General features: G+C 36.8%; 1 protein-coding gene across 2 annotated transcripts in view; it reads left to right on the top strand.

The window, feature by feature from the left end:
• SPTA1 (spectrin alpha, erythrocytic 1) overlaps window positions 1-23,199 on the top strand; it is an 82,057-nt gene that overhangs the window by 49,736 nt on the left and 9,122 nt on the right. For both annotated transcript variants that reach the window (XM_016130190.2, XM_016130183.2), the window contains exons 28-43: window positions 3,902-4,001; window positions 4,116-4,313; window positions 9,073-9,216; window positions 9,756-9,859; window positions 10,282-10,444; window positions 10,706-10,837; window positions 13,794-13,931; window positions 14,114-14,218; window positions 15,299-15,507; window positions 16,674-16,794; window positions 17,396-17,517; window positions 18,346-18,478; window positions 18,993-19,091; window positions 19,833-19,995; window positions 20,566-20,642; window positions 22,659-22,868. In XM_016130190.2, the coding sequence (XP_015985676.2) occupies window positions 3,902-4,001; window positions 4,116-4,313; window positions 9,073-9,216; window positions 9,756-9,859; window positions 10,282-10,444; window positions 10,706-10,837; window positions 13,794-13,931; window positions 14,114-14,218; window positions 15,299-15,507; window positions 16,674-16,794; window positions 17,396-17,517; window positions 18,346-18,478; window positions 18,993-19,091; window positions 19,833-19,995; window positions 20,566-20,642; window positions 22,659-22,868 (2,218 nt within the window). The remainder of the gene's footprint in view (window positions 1-3,901; window positions 4,002-4,115; window positions 4,314-9,072; window positions 9,217-9,755; window positions 9,860-10,281; window positions 10,445-10,705; window positions 10,838-13,793; window positions 13,932-14,113; window positions 14,219-15,298; window positions 15,508-16,673; window positions 16,795-17,395; window positions 17,518-18,345; window positions 18,479-18,992; window positions 19,092-19,832; window positions 19,996-20,565; window positions 20,643-22,658; window positions 22,869-23,199) is intronic.

The raw sequence follows: 23,199 nt of genomic DNA, 5'->3' as shown, positions 1-23,199 counted from the left end.
GCTAGATTCAGACAACTCCCAATGCTGCATATTCTGTAGTTTAGATGCAATTTTGGTTGATTGTGAGGGAAAGCGAGCACAGCATTTACCTACTTCACCATCTTGACCAGAAGTCAAGAGCTATAGTTTATTTTTTTAATTAACAATGTATACATATTTTAATTTTCAGTTATACTTGGCCTACAGTACTATATTACTTTAAAATGTACAAGATAGTGATTAAACATTTATATAACTCCCAAATTGATCACAACAATAAATCTAGTGCTCCTTTGACACCATACATAGTTATTACAATAGTAATGACTATATATTTTATGCTAGACATTCGATCTCCATTTTGTAACTGCCAGTTTGTACTTCTTACTTCCTGCTCCATTTTCACTGACCCTCCCAACTCCATCTGGTAACCCTGAAAATGTTCTCTGTATCTATGAAATTGTTTCTGTTTGCTTGTTTATTTTGTTCTTTAGATTCCACATATATGTGCAATCATATGGCATTTGTCTTCCTCTGTCTTACTCTACTCAGCACACTATTTAGGGCCATTATGAAATATCTTTTTCCATTCCCTTACTTTTACTCTCTATGTATCTTTTAATCTGAAGCAATTCTCTTGTAGGCAGCATATGTAAGGGTCTTGTTTTCTTATCAATTCAGCCACCTTAATTTTTGATCAGAGAATTTAACTCTTTTTTATTTGAAGTGCTAGTTGATAGATATATAGTTACTGCCATTCTTTATTTAATATTTGGTGTGTGTGTGTGTGTGTGTGTGTGTGTGTGTGTGTGTATTTTCCCCCCCTTCTAATTAAAGAAGTCCCTCAAACATTTCCTATAACACTGACTTGTGGTGATGAACTTATTTACCTTTTTCTTGTCTGGGAGCTCTTTATCTGTCCTTCTATTTTAAATGATAACTTTGCTGGGTAAAATAATCTTGGTGTTAAGTTTTCAGTACTTTGAATATTTTGTACCAAGCCCTTCTGGCTGTAAAGTTTCTGTTGAAGAATCAGCTGACAGTCCTATTGGCATTCCCTTGTGTGTAACTAATTACTTTTCTCTTGCCACTTTGAAGATTCTTTCTTTGTCTTTAACCTTTTGCATTTTAATTATGATGTGTCTTGGTGTGGGTCTCTTTGGATTTATCTTGTTTTGGACTTTCTTAACTTTCTGGGATTGTATGTCTATTTCTTTCACCAGATTAGGGAAGTTTTCTGTCATTATTTCTTTGTTTTCAATTCCTTGCTCTTTCTCTTTTTTTTCTGATAACCCTATGATGTGAATATTGTTACACTTGATGTTTTCCCAGAGGCTTCTTAAACTATCTTCATTTTTTGAATTAATTTTTCTTGTAGCTGTTCTGATTGGGTGTCCTCTGATACCCCATCCTCTATGTCACTGCTTATATCCTAAATTTCACTCTTTCTGTTTATTCACTATAATGCACTCATCATCTCAGATATTGTATTCATTTTTGAGTTGCTCATTATGCTTTCTATCTCCATTTTTATGTTTTTTATCTCTTTGTTAAAGTGCTCACTGAGTTCATCTACTCTTTCCCTAAGTTAATTGAACATCCTTATAACCAGCATTTTGAACTCTGTATTTGGTATATTGTTTGTCTCCATTTTGGTGAATTCTGTTTCTAGAGCTTTGTTCTGTTCTTTCATGTGGGACATGCTTCTTTGTCTCACTATTTTGGCTGCCTCCCTGTGTCTTTTTCTATGTATTAGGTAGGGTTGCTAAGTCTCCCTGTCTTAGTAGAGTGGCTTTATGTAGTAGGTGTGCTGTGTGGCCCCTTTGCACATATATGAGAGAACTGCAGGCCAAGTTTGCCACATTCCGTGCCCCTCTGGGGCCACCTGGTAAGAGTCACTAAGCAATCCACATATAGTGGCCATCTGTGCTGAACTTATAGGTGCATCAAGGGGCCGAGTCAGAAACCAAGGCCAAGTGCCGCTGGTACAAGGCTTGGGGCTGTTTAACAAAAGGTACAGGGCATGCTGAGGCCAGATGCTACTTGTTTGGTTTTGTGAGTCTTTGAGAGATTTTAGGAAAGTACACAACAGGAGCCAAAAAAGCCTATTTGTATGGAATAAATCACTGGAAGTGGCTTGGGTGGGCTCACAAGATGGGAGAGGTGGGAGTCTCAGGAAACTCCCTGGGAATAGTGAGCTATATTATCCAGGTTGATGGAGGTGAGTCTGCAGGCTGGAAGTGGAGAGGGCTCAAGAAAGGAACAATGGCTTCAGCCTGCGACTCTGTTCAGGAGCCAGCTGCCCCCTCCAGCTTTAACCCTAAAGCCTAGCAGCTCAACACCTCCCTATATGTCCCTGGCACCCCTCAAGCAGCTGCCATAGCACTGGAGCTCAGAGAAGGTGAGTCTGTCAGTAAGGCTGGCTTTAGGCCTTTAAGAGGAAGGTCACCACTTTCCTCAGTCTTTAATCTCAGCCACAACTTCTGCTGTTTTTCACAGCCAGAGGTTGTGAGACTTTTTGTACCACCACTGGAACCCTGAGCTTGGGAGCCCAAAGTGAATCAAAGACCTCTCATTTCTCTGGTGTAGGAGGTGGCTCTGCAGCCAAGATAGCCCTCCTGATTCTCTCTTGCTGCTTGTGGTTCTGGGATGGGCCATTTCGTGTCTTCACCCTTCCAAATGTTTTGAGGTAACCTGTTGTTTGAGGTGACCTAGTTGTGAGGCTTCTGTTCAGCCAGACCTCTGACAATTTTTCATACTGGTCACTCAGTAGTTTTGTTATAATTTTGGCATAGTCACTAGAGGAAGTGTGTATATCCTTTACCTTCTACATCATCTTGAATCTCTCTATGAGCTATAGTTTATATATATATATATATATATATATATATATATATATAGAGAGAGAGAGAGAGAGAGAGAGAGAGAGAGAGAGAGAGAGAGAGAGAGAGTTATATAGAGAGAGTTATTTATATAGAGAGAGTTATTTATATATAAAGAATAAATAGCAACTATAACAATTTCCTGCAAATAATATTGTACTCATATACCTGTGTACGTGTCTGTGTGTGTGTGTGTGTGTGTGTGTGTGTGTGTGTGTGTATTCTATCTGGACTTCATGTTCCAAGTCAAAGTTTGCCTTATTCCCTTTATGAAATCTTACCCTTTAATGTACAGAGGCAATATTCTCACACTCAGAGGAAGCCTAACACTTTATTTTACCTCTTTATGACACTTGCTTTTTCGGTTGTTTTATATTTTAAAAATAAGTGACCTACCAGAAGGCACAAAAATGCTTTTTTTAAACAATGTTTTGTAATTAATAAGCACCCAACAAAATTTAGTTTTTTGTATAAGAGAATAAATGAGTTTTCAAAAGAGACTGTTCTGCCCTAGACATGCCTTATTCGAGATTCCATATTAAGATAAATCTTTAAACCTAAGAATCCACTTTAAAGCATCAAGAATCAATAGGATTAATGGAATATAGACTGGTCCAGGATTCTAGGGTCTGGGTTCTAGTCCAGATGCCTGTTTTTCATTATATCACATGGGCAAATCACTTATTATTCTCTAAGCTGACTTTCTCATCTCTAAAATAAAAATTAAATAAATACATACATACGTACATACATACATACATACATACATACATAAACAAACAAATAAATAATAAAAAGGATTTCCAGAGCTCTATAGAGGACTATTACAAGAATCGAAAGAAATAATATGTGAAGAATATAAAGAATTGCTGTATTGTCATGCAGTGAAAATGACAAACCTATGATCTGTGAAGAATATAAAGCTGGAGAGAAAGTGTTAATCTGGAAATATTTTCTAGAAAGGAATGAGCCCAAGGACAGACAATCCTGTAGCAATTTGCAAGGTTTTCTTGTCAATTTCAATATGCCTGTTTTCCCAGAGACCTCCAGAATTGGATCAGTGGCCTCAGTGGCATTGTATCCTCACAGGAGCTAGCTGAGGACTTAACTGGTACTGAGATCTTGATGGAACGACACCAGGTATGGGTACAAAAGACATAGCCACTGGTCACATGATTTCAGAGCCTTCCCTCATGTTACAACTTTGATAGGATGTCATTGACCTCACCAGTCTCTTCCCCCTTTTCCCTACAGGAACATCATGCTGACATGGAGGCTGAGGCTCCTACTTTTCAAGCCTTAGAAGACTTTGGTGCAGAACTTATAGGTAGTGGGCACTATGGCAGCCCTGAAATTGAAGAAAAGCTTCATGCTGTTAGACTAGAGAGAAACAATTTGGACAAAGCTTGGGAACGACGCAAGAAGATGTTAGATCAGTGTCTGGAGTTGCAGGTACAGCAAATCCCCTATTATTGAGTAGGATTAACAGTCTGTTTTTCCTATGCAATTTTACATGGTTAGTATAAGCAATTATTTTAGTGGACCTTCCATGCTGTAAGTACAGGGCATCTCTTATTTATCCGACATCATATTCTCTGCTTTGTAGATTGCTTATTGTGGTATTCTTTACCCTTATGCTTGTTAAAAGAGCCAAACAAAATGGAGTCAGTCAGGGCAATGAAGTAGAGCGATTATAATTTATTAATCGATTGAGGTTTTAATTGATTTTCTTGAGAACCTACTTCGTGCTGGACTTGAAAGCACAAAGATTAATAAGATAATGTTCCTTTTCTTAAGTAGTGAAATTAGACATTTAGACAGATAATTCTGGTACAGTAAGATAGTTGTTAATGAAACAAAATGTATGAAAGTTTTAAAGCTAAAGAAGAGAGAGCAATTAACACTTTTAAGGGAAATGATTGAGTGTCAAGAATAGTATTCGCCAGTCTTAAAGAAATAACCAGACAGTATTCATCAGGTTTAGGATATGCGAAATAGCACTCAGGAATGAACGAAAGTTTTTATAAAAGCGTAAAATGTGTTTTCATGGAAGTGTAAAAATCCACTACAGTCACTTCCCACTTTGTGAGAGATATGTTTCAGTGGCCCCTGTGAATGCCTATAACCACAGTTAGTACTGAACCCTATATATACTATGTTTTTTCTTATACATATATAGTTATTGTAAAGTGTGATTTACAAATTAGCCATGGTAAGATATTAACAATAACAACTAATAATAAAATAGAACAATTAAAATAATATACTGTAATAAAAGTTATGCAAATGGCTTTGGGACATTATTTTCTTTTTATAAGTACTTTGTTCCACTGCCTAGTTGTTTTGTGTGTTTTTTTTAACCTCAAAATAATTTGTTCCATTGCCTTGCATTTTCAGTAACATAAATTAATTTTTTTCTTTTATTTTTTTCTTTATTTTTGTCACTATATTTTTCTTTTTTGTATATATATATTTTTTATTTTTCAATTACAGTTGGCAGATGATATTATATTAGTTTTGGGTGTACAACACAGTGATTAAATATTTATATAACTTATGAAGTGATCACCCCGATAAATAGTACAGTGCCTAACACCATGCTTATTTATTACAATATTATTAACTATATTCTTTATGCTACTTTTATCCTCATGACTGTTTTATAACTACCAATTTGTACTTCTTAATCCTTTCCCCTTTTTTACACATCACCCAGGTCTCTTCCCATTTGACAACCATCAAAAGTTATTTTATCTATGAGTTTGTTTCTGTATTGTTTGTTCACTTATTTTGTTCTTTAGAGTCCACATATAAGTGAAATCATGTAGTATTTGTCTTTCTCTGTCTTATTGATTTCATTCAGCATAATATCCCCCTGGTCCACCCAGTTGTTGCAGATGGCAAAATTTCATTTGTTTGAGTGAGTAATGTTCCATTGTATGTATGCTCCACTTTTTTATCCATTCATCCATTGACGAACACTTAGGTTGCTTTCATATTAGCTACTGTAAATAATACTTCAATGAACATAGAAGCATATTTTTTTGAATTAGTATTTTTAGTTTCTTCAAATAAATAGCCAGAAGTGAAATTACTAGGTTCTTCTTTGTCTCTTGTTATAGTCTTTGTTTTAGAGTCTATTTAGTCTGATATAAGTATTGTTACCACAGCTTTTTTGCTTGTTTCCATTTGTATGAAATAATTTTTTTATTTTTTTTACATTCAATCCATGTGCATCTTTTGATCTAAAATGAGTTTCTTGTAGGCAGCACGTGTAAGGGTCTTGTTTTCTTAATCATTTAGCCACCCTATGTTATTGTTGTTGTCGTTGTTGTTGTTGTTATTATTATTATTATTATTATTATTATCATCATCATCATCATCATTATTAGTTTTAGATATACAGCAGACTCACCCTATGTTTTTTGATTGGAGCATTTAATCCATTGACATTTTAAGTAATTGTCATTAGATATACAGCTGTTGTCATTTAAAATTTAATTTTGATCCTTTTTTTAAAAGTCCCTTTAACATTTCTTGTAATACTCATTTGGTGGTAATGAACTCTTCACTTTTCTTGTCTGCAAAGGTCTTTATCTGTCCTTCAATTCTAAATGATAGCTTTGCTGGGTAGAGTAAACTTGTTTGTAGGTCCTTGCTTTTCATCATTTTGAATATTTCATACTAGTCTCATCTGGTTTGCAGTGTCTGTTGAAAAGTCAGTTGACAGTTTTATAGAAGTTCCTTTATAGGTAATTAACTGCTTTGCTCTTGCTGATTTTAAGATTCTCTCTGTCTTTAAACTTTGGCATTTTAAGTATGAAGTATCCTGGTTTTGGTCTGTTTAAGTTTATCTTGCTTGGGACTCTCTGTGCTTTCTGGGCTTGTAGATCTATTTTCTTTGCCAAGTTTTCTGTCATTACATCTTCAAATAAGTTTTCAATTCCTTGGGCTCCCTCTTTATCTTCTAGTACCCCTATGATGCCAATCTTGGTGTGCTTTACATTGTTCCAGAGACTCCTTAAATTATCTTCACTTGATTGGATTTTTTTTTCTTTTTGTTGTTCTAATTGGGTGTATTCTGCTACCTTATCTTCTAAATCACTTATTCAACCCTCTGCTTCATCTAATTTGTTGATTCCTTTTATGTGTTTTTTATCTCAGTTATTGTATTTGCCATTTCTGACTGGTTCTTTTTTATGTTTCCAATCTCCATGTTTATGTTTGTTTTCTTTGTTGAAGTTCTCACTTAGATCATTACACATTCTTATAACCTGTGTTTTGAACTCTGCATCTAGTAAATTGCTTGTCTCCATTTTTTTTTTTACTTATTTTTCTGAAGTTTTCTTATTTTCTTTCATTTGGGACATGTTTCTCTGTCTTCCCATTTTGGCTGCCTACCTGTTTGTTTCTATGTATTTAGCAGGGCTTGTATATCACCCAGTCTCAGTAGAATAGCCTACCTATTAGATGCCTAGTAGGGCTTAGTGGCACAGTCTTTTCCGATCACCTGAGCTGAATGCTACAAGTGTGTCCTTTGTGTGGGTTGTGTAGGGCATCCTGTTGTAATTGAACATTGATTCTTCTTGTCACATCAATGGAAGGGACTGACCCTGAAATTGATTAGTTGTGAGGACTGTCTATGACTACAGTGGAGGAGCTGTTTTGCAGGGACTGACCCTGTAGAGCAGAATTCACTTTAGCAGAGCTCTGGTACTTGCCACGTTTGCACTTTGGGTATGTTGTTTGTGGAGGTAGCTGGGTGGTGCTCTGGCGTGGTCTGTGGCTGGCCACTACATATTTTAGTTATGGAGCCTCTTGAGAGGGGCTCTGGTGTAGGCCGAGGTTACTCATCGCTTGTGTCCTGCCTGAGAGCAGTTTGTATGAGCTATAAAGTGATCTTCAGATGATTGCCACCTGTTCTGGCCCTGGTGGTGCCTGGGCAAGGCTAAGCTGTGAACTGAAGCCAGCTGCCACTAGTGATAGATTTGTAACTATCAAGAGGCAAGGGGCACACCAAAGCCAAATACTGCTTGTTTGGTGTTTGTGAACATTTGAAAGATTTTAGGAAAGTCTGTAGCAAAGTCTGTAGCAAGGTCTGTAGCAAAAGCAGGCTGTTCCTATGTAAAATCCACTGGAAGCAGTTTGAGTGGGCCCACAAGTTGGGCGGGTTGGGTCTCATAGAATAACCAGGGCAAAGTGAATGGAAGTAGCTAGTTTGATGGAGACTTGGATCTGGTGACCCCCTGGATGTGTAGGCTGGATAAGAGAAGGTTCAACAAAGAAACAACAGCTTCCAGCAGCACTTCTATCTGAGAAAAAGCTGTCCCTCCAGCCCTTGCCCTGAAACCAGACTCAATTCCTCTCCATATATCCCTAGTGCCTTTTCAGCTGACGTCCAATCATCTGAAGATCACTTTGTAGCTGGAGCTCAGAGGAAGCAAGTCCATCAGCAGTAAGTCCATATGCAAACCCTTAAAGAGGAATGTCTGTGACATCCTCAGCCCTCCATATCACTCAGCCACATCTCTTCTGGTTTTCATAGTCAGAATTTATGAGGACTTTTCCCCCTGGCACTGGAACCCTGAGTTGGGAAGACTGGTGTGGACTTGGAACCTCTTGCTCCTCAGAGTGGAGCTCCATAGCCAATTTTTAACCTCAAGTGGATGTGGGATCAACCCTTTTCACATCTCTACCCTTCCTACTAGTCTTGACATGGCTGTGTGTGTGTGTGTGTGTGTGTGTGTGTGTGTGTATCCTTAGCTTTAGGACTTCTGTTTGGTTAGATGTGAGACAATTCTCAATGATAGTTGTTCTGTAGTTTAGTTGTAATTTTGAGGTAGTTGTGTTTATCTATCCCACCATCTTGACCAGAAACCTCTGTTGGGGCTACCTGAACACCAGACTTTGATACAGTGACAGTCGATCTAATAATAAAGATAGGTGACTAAGAGTTGGAAAACATATAATAGCATGAATATGCTGGACAAAGGGTAGGCTTACTCTCCAGGCATAAAAGAGCAAAATGGCAAGAGATTTCCTCATGTTACTCAGAACAGCACATAATTTAAAACTTATGAATTGTTTATTTCTGAAATTTATATATAGTATGTTCTGACCATGGTTAACTGTGGATAACTGAAACTGCAGAGCAAGACTGCAAAAAAGGGAGAACTACTGTATAATATACTTCTAACTTCATTCCCCATAGCTGTTCAAAGGGAACTGTGATCAAGCTGAGAGCTGGATGATGGCACGTGAGAATTTTTTGAGGTCAGATGATAAGGGTTCCTTAGACAGTTTGGAGGCCTTGAGGAAGAAACGTGATGATTTGGACAAAGCAGTGACTGCCCAGGTAATAACAACTAATATGAGTCCTAAAAATAACTATTAGTAATAATAACAGAATTCCTTCATATGTATGTGGTTTTATGATTTTAACATTTTTTAACTCCTAGTTGCTTCTTACAGGAAACTCTTAGGTAGGCAGAGCAGTTTGACACTTCAGCTGAACCTAACCCAACTCATATGTGGCATTAGACTTTCTTACTTTAAGTTGAGCCTTTTAAAACATGACTTTTAGAGTTGGAAGCGATTTCATATACTGTCTATTACAACATCCTACCCAATGCAAGATTCACCCTCTAAAATGGCCATGGGAAGTGTCAAAGAAAGATACCCAGTACCACACAAGTAGTCCATCTCAGTATCATTATTAATGTTTAACCTCTTTTTGGGTTAAAATTCACCTCTCTCTAAAGCATTTATCCTTTGGCTTTGGTTTTGTTTCCTTTTGTGAGACCGCAAAGGATATCTCTGTTCTTTTCTAGGAAAAAGTCTGGGATTGCACCAGGGCCTAATATCCAGACATCTTGGCTCTTTTTTTTTCTTTAGGAAAAGAAGATCACTGAACTAGAACATTTTGCTGAGCAGCTCATTGCCGATGATCACTACGCCAAGGAAGATATTGCTGCTCAGCTCCAATGGCTATTAGACAGGTCAGACCTGAGAAATTGTTTTGTGAGCTACAGAAAGATGTGACAAAGTGACCAATCTTTAGGCATTGAGCATTGGGATAACACTCTGAGTACTTTTCATTTCTAGATGCCTAAGACTATCTAGACACTAAGAAACTTTGTGATCTAGACTGATAGAATGAAAGACATGGAAGTTACCTTAGAAATTACCTGACTTAACTACATTATTTCATACCTAAAAATAATGAGACTATGTTATATATGACATAAATATATAAATCATATATAACATCATACATAATATATAATAATATCATATATAACTGTGTTATATATAACACATAAATATATAATGGGGTTGAAAACTGGGAAAATTCATGGATATGCCATTAGAGCTTGGGAGAAGGAGAAAGGACACAGAGTGATCTAACCCCCTCCTCCAGGTGGAAGGCTCTCAAAGCACAATTGATCACTGAACAGACAAAACTTGGAGACTATGCTGACCTAAAACAATTCTACCATGACCTTGAGGACCTGGAAGAGTGGATTAATGAGATGCTGCCCACAGCCTGTGATGAGTCCTACAAAGACCCCACCAACATTCAGGCAAGCTCAAAATAGAACATCTTGGAAAACTTCAGTATACCCAGATCATTGGATGAATGTTCGTCTCCCCATACTGAATATTTCCTTACTACTGAGACTACTGCTGATGCCCTCATGGTTTACTAAGTCCGTGGAGCAGGTCTTTCAAAAGTCATCATCACTTTGGTTGTGATAGAAATATTAACACTTCCTTTTGACCAGAAGTTATATTTTCTTGCTTCCCTAAATAAGAAGATAACTTAGTTTTTTCTTTCCCTTCAGAGGAAATACTCGAAGCACCAGACCTTTGAAAATGAGGTTTATAGCCGAGCTGATCACGTGGAAGAAGTCATCAGCTTGGGGAACTCTCTGATTGAGCGGAGAGCATGTGATGGCAATGAAGAGACCATGAAGGTAGAGATTCTGTTCAGCATAGCTTCTGGCCTACAAAGTCAAATGAAAAGTAAAAATTTAATGTTTCCATGTATAGAGATATGGAATTTCTTCCTGGTTAATAGTCTTCCCTCTCATTGTTGCACAATAAGGAGAAAAACAGTGATGCTCATGTCTTATGGATCCCACCACACTTAGTATCTAGAACTCCAAGAAAACTTTAGATTTAATTCCTAAGCAATATCCTGCTTGTTTTATATTTTTCTGTCTTTATTGAAATATAATAGGCAATTAGTTGCATGTATTCATATTGTACAAGTCAATGAGGTTTTTTTTCAGTTACAGTTGTCATACAATAATATATCAGTTTAAGTTGTATAGCTTAGTGATCAGAGAACCACATAACTTGGAAAGCTATACCCCACTAAATCTAGTACTCCTCTTCTCCCTTACATATTTATTACAACATTATTAACCATCTTTCCCATGCTACAATCTACATCTCCATGTCTATTCTGCAACTATCCATTTGTACCTTTTAATCCCCTTGCCTTTTTTTTTGCCATTCCCTCAACTCCCCTCTCATCTAGTATTCCTCTAAATATTCTCTGTATCTATGAATTTATTTCCACTTTTGTTGTTGTTGTTGTTGATTTTGTTCTTTCGATTCCACATGTATGTAAAATCATGCGATTTTTGTCTTTTTCTATCCAACTCATTTCATTCAGTGCAACATCCTCTAGGTCCATAAAGGCAATATCTTTTTCCATCCCCTTCTTTCAGCATGTGTGTATCTTTTAATCTAAAGTGAATCTCTTGAAAGCAGCATATGTTGGGGTCTTGTTTCCTTATCCATTCAACCAATCTTTTGGTTAGAACATTTAATTCTTTTTCATTTAAGGTATATGTCGATAGGAATGTAGTTACTACCATTCTTTATTTCTGTTTTTGATACATGTTATTTTTCCTTACAGAAGTCCTTCTAACATTTCTTTTGATACTGGCTTGGTGTTGATAAATTCCTTCAGCTTATTTTTGTCTATCCTTCAACTCTAAATCATAGCTTTGCTGGATAAAATATTCTTGGTTGTAGATCCTAGGTTTTCATCATGTCAAATGTTTTATGCCAAGCACTTCTGTCCTGCATAGTTTCTTTTGAGAAATCAGCTGCCAGTCTTATGGAAGTTCCCTTGTAGTTAACTAACTGCCTTTCTCTTGCTCCTTTTAAGACTATCTCTTCATATTCAACGTTCGGCATTTTAATTATGATGTGTCTTGGTGTGGGCCTCTTCAGATTCATCTTTTTTAGTACTCTTTGAGCTTCCTGGGGTTGTATGTCTACTTCTTTCACCAGGTGAGGGAAGTTATCCAACATTATTTCTTCAAATAGCTCTTCAACATCTTGTTTTCCTTCTGGTACTCCTATGACACTTTTTTTTCTTTTTTTTTTTACATTTAATAGTGTCCCATACGTTCCTTAAATTATTACTATAGTCTTGGTTTCTTTTTTCTTGCCATTCTGAATGAATGTCCTTGGCTTCCGCATGCTCTATAAAGGTCATTTGATCCTCTTCTTTACTCACTCCATTTATTCCATTTACTATACTTTTCATCTCAGAGAATGTGTTCTTCATTTCTGACTGATTCCCTTTTATCCTTTCCATTTCCATTTTTGTGTTTTTTTAAATCTCTTTGTTAAAGTTCTCGCTGAATTCATCTGCACTTCTCATAAGTTCATTGAGCATCTTTATCACCAGTGTTTTAAATTTCTATCTGTTAGATTGCTTAACTCCATTATTTCTGGATCTCTGTTCTGTGCTCTCATATGGTTTCTGCTTCTTTGTCTTAGGCTGCCTTTCTGTGTCTGTTTCAATGTACAGAGCAAAGCTCTTAAGACTCCCAATCTTATTAGTGTGGCTTTGTGTGGTAGTTGTCTAGTGGCACAGTCCTGAGAAGGTTCAGCTGCATGCCAAGTTTAGCCCCAGCCTGTGCTCCTCCGGGGTAACCTGTTAAGATTCAGCAAGCAATCCACAGATATTGTGCTTATAGTTGCCTCAAAAGGCCACACCAGTATCTGAGGTCAGCTGCCACCAGTGTGAGTCTAAGTGCTGCTCAGCAATGGATACCTCATTAAGCAAGGACATACCTGGATATGGTTCGGGTGGAGCTGCGAGCTGGAGGAGGTGGAATTTCATGGAATCCTCTTGGCATAAGGACCTCTGCTATCCAGTTTGATGAGGTCTCCACTATGGTAACTTAAGTTCATGCACTAAGAGTGAGGAGGGCCCAACAGAGGAAAAATACATACCACTGAAACTTCTATACAGAGCAAGTCTCACCTAAGCCCTCACTTTGACAACTCAATGTCCTCATGTAAGTCCCTGGTGCCCCCTGCATAGCAAGCCAGTGCTGGTGCTCAGAATGAGCAGGTACATCACTGGGAAAGTCAGATCACAGACACAGCCCCTTTAAGAGGTGTCTGCAGCTTCTGGATGCTGCTGATATAGCCTTTGCCCCTCTCAGTGCTCAGGACTGGGAAGCCTCTTGTCTTTGCCCCATCCTACCTTCTGCCATTGCAGGGTGATTTCTTAGATTTCTCCCTAGTTGTATGGCTTGTCCATCTAGATCCCAGGCAATTTTTCTTTGTGTTTGCTTCTTGTTTCTGTTACAATTTTGATTTGATTGCCAGAGAGATGAACAGAGCCACTATCATCTAAGCCATTTTTCCCCCACCTCATTGTTTCATATTTTCTATCCCTACTGCCAAGAGCCTTTTGGAACTTAGGCATCAGACCCTGTAATCATCTTAGTACTCTTTCTTCAAACAATATCTTTTGTTGTTTTCCCAGATTAAATAGAAGTACTGAAAAATTTTGTCTAGTCCCTACTTCCACAGCCTCCCTACATTATCCTTTCTAGCTGTTACAGGACCCAGGATTCTAAAGGCCATTATGACCCCTCAATCTCTTTGGGTTAGGGTCAACTGGAAGAGCTGAAGGAACACTGGGATTACCTGCTTGAGAGAACAATTGACAAAGGGAAGAAGCTCAATGAGGCTAGTCGTCAACAGAGATTCAATACAGGCATCCGGGATTTTGAGTTCTGGCTCTCAGAGGTAATTGCACCTGGAAATGGTGGGAAATAGGAGCTTAATAAATGCTTGTCAGGTAATCAGATTTATGCATGAATGATCTCCTTGACTCTTCTGGGGAAAGTTTGGGGACATAGTTGCTAATCTTGTTCTTTTTAAAAATGGTTTTCATTTGGCAGCTTTATTGCTTATTCTTCTATTCTCAGGCAGAGACACTGCTGGCCATGAAAGATCAGGCCAGGGACTTGGCTTCTGCAGGAAACCTGCTCAAGAAGCATCAACTATTGGAAACTGAGATGTTGGCCCGAGAGGTAAGTGGTGTTAGAATCTCACTCTTTTGGAATTTCCATTTCTACAATAAAAAAATTTCTGACTTACCTCTCTCCTGTATTATGAGATCATTTGAGAATACAGTCTTGCAAAACTCGCCATGGTGTTATCAGCCAGCAGTCTTTATAACCAGCTCAATTCATGGGCTGCAGAGGTTGCAACAGTCACTGTTAACCAGTGATCATTAAATTTGCTTCTAGGACTCCAGGAAGTGGATCCTAAAAGTTATCTTGTTTATTTAATTGATGCATGCATATAAACTCACTGTCATCCAAAAGTGCACATTTCATATGGTCTTTGAAAGAAAATGCAAGTTTATTTTCTAGAATTAGAGAGAAAAATGATAAAATTGGATGAGGGCATATGCAGTGCAGTTAAACTACATGTACACTCTGGAAATCCATTCGAGGATTCCAGTAGCATTTTAATATCAAACAAATATTTGTGTTAGGAGCAGTGATTAAAGTGCTGTCAGGTGTTAATTTTATGCAGGAGAATTTTACATTATCAGTTTTTTTTTGGAGCTAGAGATACTCACAGAAAGGACAAGAAGTCAAAGGCTTTCTAAGTTCAGTTATTTCAGGACTTGATGATATACCTTCTGACTACATAAAGAGGCAGAGTTGAAATGAAAATAAAGAAGAGGCTGGGTGTGTTCTGCAGCCAATCTAAGAGTAGTTTTTGATAAATATTTTAATGAATTAGTCTGCATCAAATTCAGTACTGTGCTTGCTCACCAAGGTCTTGTTTTCTAGTTGGGAAGAGGAAGCAAATAAAGCAGGGAAACATCATAAAAAAGAAAACACATAAGGCCAAATGTGCAATTTGAGTAATGTAGTCATGCTATCCATATTGCCTTCAGATCTTGCTTTTATTCGAAATGAACATAATGTAAAAATAATGTTAAAAGAATATAATGTTAAAAGAACATAATGTAAAATTTACTATCTTCAAAAACAATGTTTTGACCCAGTCTTTGAACCCGAACCAGCAATGGTTAAAGTTGCAAGTCTACTTAATACCTATACTGTACTGTTCACTGAGCATATTGGGTTTTCTAGGACGCACTCAGGGACTTGAATGAGTTGGCTACTAATCTACACTCCAGTGGGACTTTCAATGCTGACCAGATTATGGAGAAAATAGATAATGTCAATAAGCGCTACCTAGATGTCCAGAACTTAGCAGCTGCACACCATGAGAAATTGAAAGAGGCCTACGCCTTGTTCCAGTTCTTCCAGGACCTAGATGATGAAGAATCCTGGATAGAGTATGTACTAACAACTCATATTGCATTGACAATCTAAGAGAGTGGATAATCCACCAAATATGTTACTATTTGATGTTTAAATGAAATATGTAATGTTTATTGTAGTTGATATTACTTATTAATCATGTTTGCCTTAGCCTGAAGTTAGCATTGGTTTTATTTTCCCCAAATTCCCTCATTGTATTCAGTAAGAGAAAAACAAGAATGGAGAGAGTAGGGAGCAGTTCATATACATTCTGGGAACAAAATTAAGAAGCCATATATATTTGTTTTAGATAGTTCACAGAATGTGTAATGCTCATTCTGAATCAGACAACTGGGCATTTACAACTTACTCAGCTAATGAGATCATTATTATTCTCTCTGTATCCTTGTATTTAACATGCCACAGAATTGTATATTGAATAGAAAATGTTACACATTACCTGCCATAGTTTTATTACCAATTACTTTTGTTATAAAAAATAAAATTCTGAATGTATTAGCAAATCAAATTATTTGCTTTATTTACTATTTAACCAGACTTGTGTTTCTCTTAAACAAACCTTTTGATTCTTGCTAGTAAGAATCAGAAAAAATAATTAGAAAAAGCAATGTGCACAGGGCAATAAGCAGGATATTTTAGAAACCTTTTTAGGAATAGTAAGAACATAATCTTGTCTATGTAGTCTTTTTTGTGCTCCGGGTTATGTCCAAACATTTCATGCTCAAAACTGATCCAACTGCCATAATTGCTATAGTATCAGCTCTTTATAACTCATTCTACCTAAGTTCATTAATGATATTAATAGACAAAAATAACAAAGGCCATGAAACTCATATATGTATATATGTTTGTGATTATGTGTACATGTATAATTTTCACTTTTTGAAAAAGAAATGGTAGTAAATGTTCTTAAGCAAAAAAGAGAAGATAACATAAATAGATATGCAAATGACTAATGAGAAAACTATTACAGCTGTGCCTTTGGTAGATATCAGTATGTTATTTAATTTGTATTAGCATAAATCAGAAGTTTTGCTGAAAGCCTTTGGCACTAATCATCTTTGTGATTACTGACACCAGAGTGTTACCTCACCCCGGCTATACACACTCTTAGAGAACTGTTCTAAAATGACTTCAGATATCTAAACTCTAAATTTGCTGTTTTCTTTCTTGTTTGTAGGGAGAAGTTGGTACGGGTGAGCTCCCAGGACTATGGGAAGGATCTGCAAGGGGTTCAAAACTTACTGAAGAAACACAAACGTCTAGAGGGAGAGCTAATGGCACATGAACCTGCAATCGAGGTAGGAATAATAGAATATGAGACCTGGAAAGACAGAGATGATCTAATCTAACAAATAATCCCCTTGTGTTATAGATAAAATGTGAAGGTGGCATGCCAAGGTAAAATCGAGTTAGTCACAGAGTTCACAAGTGTTCTTTTCTCCTCCACATTTTGTATTCTGTGAATAGAAGAATTCTGCACAGAACCCATTCTCCTCTCTGGAAGAATCACTTTAACAGTTCAGGGCACACTTGTTGACAATTTGGATGCAGGTTGGAACACCTGGAAAAGCAGCATTTGAGCTGAATCATATGGAAAGAAAGCAACTCTGGGTCTGACTTGGCAGCAGGGTCACCCTGTAACCACGAATCATTCATAAGGTAGATCATGTAGAGTAAACTTGTACAGATGCCAACATATTTGTCCAAAATCTTGGGTAAGCTTAGCATGGCAGATCTCACTGCAGCATTTTTCATTCTCCCAGGATTTTCAGGATCATTCCAAGTCCCATGAAGATTAGAAATGATCTGGAGGGTAGGAAGAACTAGATACATTTACAGGAAACTGTCTAAATTGAGAGAGATTGTGAGATAATGCAACATGGAAGGGGTGTTTTTTAGAATGTGCTGGCAATGGCAGAGAGGCTGGGGGACAAGGCTGCAGTTGGGCAAGAAGAGATCCAGGAACGGCTGGCTCAGTTTGTTCAACACTGGGAGAAGCTCAAAGAGTTGGCCAAGGCTCGGTGAGTTGAGGATAGGAAGCCCAGTTCTCTTCCTGTTTTGCAATTGTTGGTTGTTGTTGGGATTGGAGATACTAAATGCTTGCTCAGCATATCTCCCACACTATCCATCTCTACCTATCTAAGTCACTGCTCAAATGCAAAGTCTTCTCTGAAGCTTACTCCCATTAACCAGGCAGAAGTGATTGCTGCCTCTGTGTTCTAAATATACCTCTACTCCTGCACTTACTTGCAGCTGTTATCATTGTTGCCATACATATGTTATCCTTCATACCAGGTTATTTGCCACAGGCCTTTTTGTTTATCTCTCCAGTTTTAACTCTGTGTACAACACTCAGTAGTGGAAAAATGAAGAAATGTTGTTCTTTTCTCCCTTACAGCCATAGAGCTATTTTGAATCAAGTAGTCCTATTGCTAAATAAAATATCTTCCTATACTACCATGTCCATTGGTAATAAAAAGACATTTCCATTGGGGAATAAAAGTACTTGGCAATGCTTATAAAAAGAATAGCAGTTCTCATAGTAGAAAGAGACTGTGCTTAATTGTTGTTATTCTCCAGCTCCAAAGTCTTGGCACTTTTGTTTGAACATGGTTTCCTTCCTCCAACAAAAATTCCTAAAGAGTAGATGATGCCACAAAATTGAGCCTCTGGAGCAAGGGTGTCTCCCTTTTAAGATGAAATCAACACAGATGACCAATAGGCACATATTTGATTGTTTTGTGGAACAGCTCAATGGTGGTTGCCTTGTGAGATCATGCCATTTGGCTCCACTCTTACTGCTTACTAGTTTCTTCTTATCCTTGTTGGGGCTTGCTGCCCTGCTATAGAGGGCTTCGGTTGGAAGAGTCCCTAGAATACTTGCAATTCATGGAGAATGCTGAGGAGGAAGAAACTTGGATCAGTGAAAAGAAAGCAATGGTTGCCCAAGGGGATTCTGGAGATACGTTGGCTGCTACTCAGGTGAGAAATAAGCTGAATGAACCAATTGTCTTCTGTTTACTACAGATCTTTTTTTTAAGTAGTCAATGTTTTCAGCTTTAACATTAATATTTTTCTCCTGGTGAGGAAAGCAGACATTAGGGTCAGCTCTTAGTATAGAATGTTCTTGATACTTAATATTTTTCTAGCAGATGCAGTGTTTCATAAAATTATATAAATTTCAATGTGGAGAAGTCCTGTACCTTATTTTGGTCTACACTCTTATTCCAAAATCCAGAAAACCTTAGGGTCACATGGTAAATTAGCAACAATGTCACTTATATGCCTTTGACTCTTTTTTTCTGGTAAGTTTGCCCTTTTTGGCAAGTGTGGAGTTTGGGGAAAATAATTTAGTAGAGCTATGCAGGAAAAAGTAGACACTCATCATTCTGTCAATTTAGCTGAATCATCCATGGTGAAAGGCATTAAAGGAAGTGAGAACGTGGGTGAGATAGGTTTTCCAGATGTTTTGATTCTCACTAACTCACCTATGCAGAGCTTGCTAAAGAAGCATGAAGCTTTGGAAAATGACTTTGCTGTCCATGAGGCCCGAGTGCAAAATGTGTGTGCTCAAGGAGAAGGCATCCTGAGTCAGGTGAGGAGCTCCAGGGCTTCCAGGTCAATTTTTTATTTTCAAAAGAGACTGGCCCCAATATAAACTCATGAGTAGTGCCAAAATCATATATAGACTTCTAATAATGTCTTCTAACCTACCTTCTTGTTTTCGTTTTTTGTTTGTTTGTTTGTTTTGGGTTTTTTTTTTGCTGTTATTAAGAAATAGTTATCTATTTAATTGCTTTTCTCTGGAAATTCTTATTTCAAGTTTTTATAAGTACAGCTTGAGGATTTCTTTAAAACTTTGTGGACATTCTTACTTTTAACCTATGCACAATATAGCATTTATGAAGACATATAAATGACTCACTTTGGTTATAAAGTATTATAAGAATGTGAAAAAACTTTGTAAACTTCTAGCGAGGATTACATGGAGACCTCTTCATAAGTTGACAGCCATTCTTTTGTTCAAATTCTTGTTTTTATAAAAGCTCAATGATCTAAGTGCTGTAAAAAGAACCCTAAGCAGAGATGACTTCATATCTATTAGATGTTTTCACTAAGAAGATCATATTTATATGGATAAACATGAAAAGATCTTCCAAATGCTGGGGTGGAAATAACCCCCTGAGACATAGATAAATAATAGAATAAATTCACTAGACATACAAGGGAATAGTTTATATATTTAGAATGAAGAAAACAGGAGCTTTTCAATAGTACTAAAGAATTCACATTCCTGGCCTCGTTCTCTTTCCTCTTTTTAACCTTGGCATTGCAGGAGGAAAATCAGCACAAGGAGAAGATTTCTGTTAAAATAGAGACTCTGAATGAAAAGACACCTTCTCTAGCCAAAGCAATAGCTGTTTGGAAGTTGCAACTTGAAAATGATTACAGCTTTCAGCAGTTCAACTGGAACGTTGATGTGGTAGAGGCCTGGATAGGTATGATGTACGAAGGCCAGAGTCCTTGGGTTTGAGAAATGCTGATAAATTTCATTTATAAAATGGTTCCTGGGCCCTTCTCACTTATCTTACAAAGAGAGATTCTCCCTTCATCACACATCTGTAGCCTTTCGGGACACAATTACAATTACACTCACATGTGTGCAAACACATACATACATGTGCACACAGAGACATGCTAAGGGGAAAACTATATGCCATTATTCCAGAGAAACTCTTTTTTGGGAATTGGTGATTTCACATGTGATATTCAGAAAGATAGGAAATTTATATATTTACTTATAATTTATATTTAACACACAATTTTTTTTTTCTATGAAACACTCAGAAGTCCTTTTGGTCCTAGGTCTCTTTCAGCCAGTTTTATCCTGCATAAATCTAGCTAGCAAAGCAATTCATTAATCTCCATTGTTCTTATATTCCAATAAATCACCACTTTGAGACTTAGGATGCTCTCTTATGACCTATAGGATAAATTCCGTTTCTCCTTACCAATCTGATACAGGACCAACTATCTTTCCTACATTATTAATTATCTTTGCTTTTTAGCTGAAAAAGAAACAAGCCTGAAGACCAATGGTAATGGTACAGACCTTGCTGCATTCTTCACTCTCCTGGCAAAGCAGGTGAGAGCAAGACTGCCTTGTTAATAGATGTCAGTGAGGTCCAAGACTCATATCACACAGAAGCTGAATATAGGATTATTTCACTTCTAAATTTTGTGATCTTATTGTCTGTAGGACTTAGAATATTGTTTCTTTTTTACTTTCTGATATTGATAATTAGGCAGTTTTCTCTTCTTCTCTCTCTTTCTCCATTCTTTCTCAACAGTCTTGCAATAGGTGTTCATTATTTTTATTAGAGAACCAGCTTTTGGCTTTCTAATTTTTCTGTGTCGTACCCTTTGTATCCCAACCCTGGTGTTCAGTTCTTGTAACTACTTTTTTAGATTCCACATATAAGTGACTTCATATAGTGTTTGTCTTTCTCTATGACTTATTTCATTTAGCATAATACACTCAGAATTCATCCAAATTGTTGCATATGGCAGGATTTCTTCTTTCTCATGCTCAATGTTTCATGCTCAAAACAAATATTTCGTTGTATGTATTTATCTATCTGTATCACATCTTTTTTTTTATCTGTTCATTTATTGATGGACACAGGCTGTTCCCATATTTTAGCTATAATGAATAATGTTACAATAAATATAGAAGTCCAATGTCTTTATATTTTAGATGTGTCTTAATAAATAATGTGTAATGAGTATTGTTTCATTTATCTAATTTGATCATTTTATTAGAATAGTGATTCCATTTACATTTAAAGTAATTAATTCATAAGTTTTGACTTAAAGCTATAATTTAATATTTCCAATTTCCCACCCAACCCCTATTTTTTGGCCAGAGATTGAAATGATTTAAGGCATAGTTTCAGTTTTTTGGAAAGCTAGCCTTTTCCAGTTTGCTCTTATACTTGGGGCCTTTCAGGGGTTTCAACTAAATCTTTTTCACTAAGGTCACTCCTGATCGATGTGTACTGAACTAAGTACTGTGTGACTACAGAAAACTGATTAGCATTTTAGATTCTTAACTATTGTTTTCTGCTTGGCTTCTAGGACTTGTATCCTGCACAATTTAGGAATCTATAAATGGCTTGAGGGGAAAATATAAACTGAATATTAAACCTACACTTCTGCAGTTCCTTTTTCATGGTTTCAGTTTCCCAGAACTTCAATTTTTGTCTCTTTAGCATCATGAGATTTTCAAAATCTCTGATTAGCTGTTTTCTCTTCTTACCCTGTACAGTTTATACTTCAAAAGGAAAACTAACAGAGAATATTACTTCTACTCTATTAGTATTCTCTCCTCTATGGAATTTTGATCCCTTGAGTTATAGCTACCTGAGTTGCATTGTGATCTTTTTCATATGGCTGATTTTTTGTATTATTATCCAACAGTTAAGTTGTTCTCAAAGAAAAAATCGGTTATACGAGCCACACTGTTAAAGGTGGAAGTAGAACATCCCTAATTTTATAACAGCATTTTCATAAAAATACCAATTGTAGGAGGTCTTTTGTTGGTTTGAGTACTTTCAAGATCTCTAGTAGTGCACTGCTACTAATGAGAACTTAAAATCTAATAAGTGATATAAAAGAGTCCTAGAAAGGATATGAGCTATATGAAGAATTTAGTTCGATTTGGGAAATTTGATATATCATATGATGTTCCAATATTTCATTAATATTAATAATCCACCTAACCTAAAATCTAATTATAAAACATATGTCCACTAGAACTTAACCATAATTTTAATCCCGAATGTTCACTTAATCTCTAAATCATATTTCTTTCTGTTATTGTAGGTGAGGGAGGTCGGTCTTGAGTGATGTTTAGTGTTGCTGGAGTTATTCCTTCCTTCACTTCCTCATTCCTTCCTCATTCATGCCTTCCTTCCTTTCTTTCTTTCTTTCTTTCTTTCTTTCTTTCTTTCTTTCTTTCTTTCTTTCTTTCTTTTGTCATCATTCTATTTCATAGTGCTTCTCTTACCTCTGATAAAAATCTGATGGAACCCAGGTGTGAATAACCTCTTGGAATATGTATTATTTCTCTTTTTTCTGCTTCTCTATGGGTCTTTCTCAGGACACACTAGATGTCAGTCTGCAGAGTTTCCAGCAAGAGAAATTGTCAAAGATAACTGGTCTAAAGGACCAATTGGTGGCTTCTCAGCATAGCCAGACCAAAGCCATTGAAGAGCGCCATGCTGCCCTGCTGAGGCATTGGGATCAGCTTCTGGAAGTCTCTGCAGCCCACAAAGACAAATTGCTAGAGAAACGGCTACCTTTACAGAAGGTAAATTTCAAAAAAAAATTGATGAACCATGATAAGGCCTTAATTATCTATACATTAACTAAACTCTGTTTGGGTAATCTATACATATTTTAGTACTTTGAGAAAGATCAGGAAGAAATTCTAATTAAGAAAGAAGTTACTCAATTTTTTAGACTGATAGGACACTTTTTAGACTGATTTGTCAATTATCCAGTTGACTCAATATGAAAGCCAAGTACATGTAATGTAAGAGGCAGGTGAAACAAAAGAACAGAAGATCTTGCTGTATGGAAGGCCTAAAACTGATGGGAGAAAAGGTCATCCTTGTGCTTTTCTCTAACTTGAATAAAAG

Source organism: Rousettus aegyptiacus, unplaced genomic scaffold (genome assembly GCF_014176215.1).
Source record: "Rousettus aegyptiacus isolate mRouAeg1 unplaced genomic scaffold, mRouAeg1.p scaffold_m13_p_17, whole genome shotgun sequence".
Classification (NCBI taxonomy): domain Eukaryota; kingdom Metazoa; phylum Chordata; class Mammalia; order Chiroptera; family Pteropodidae; genus Rousettus; species Rousettus aegyptiacus.
The sequence above is the reverse complement of the archived record's forward strand: the minus strand, read 5'-3'. Positions and strand labels throughout refer to the sequence as shown.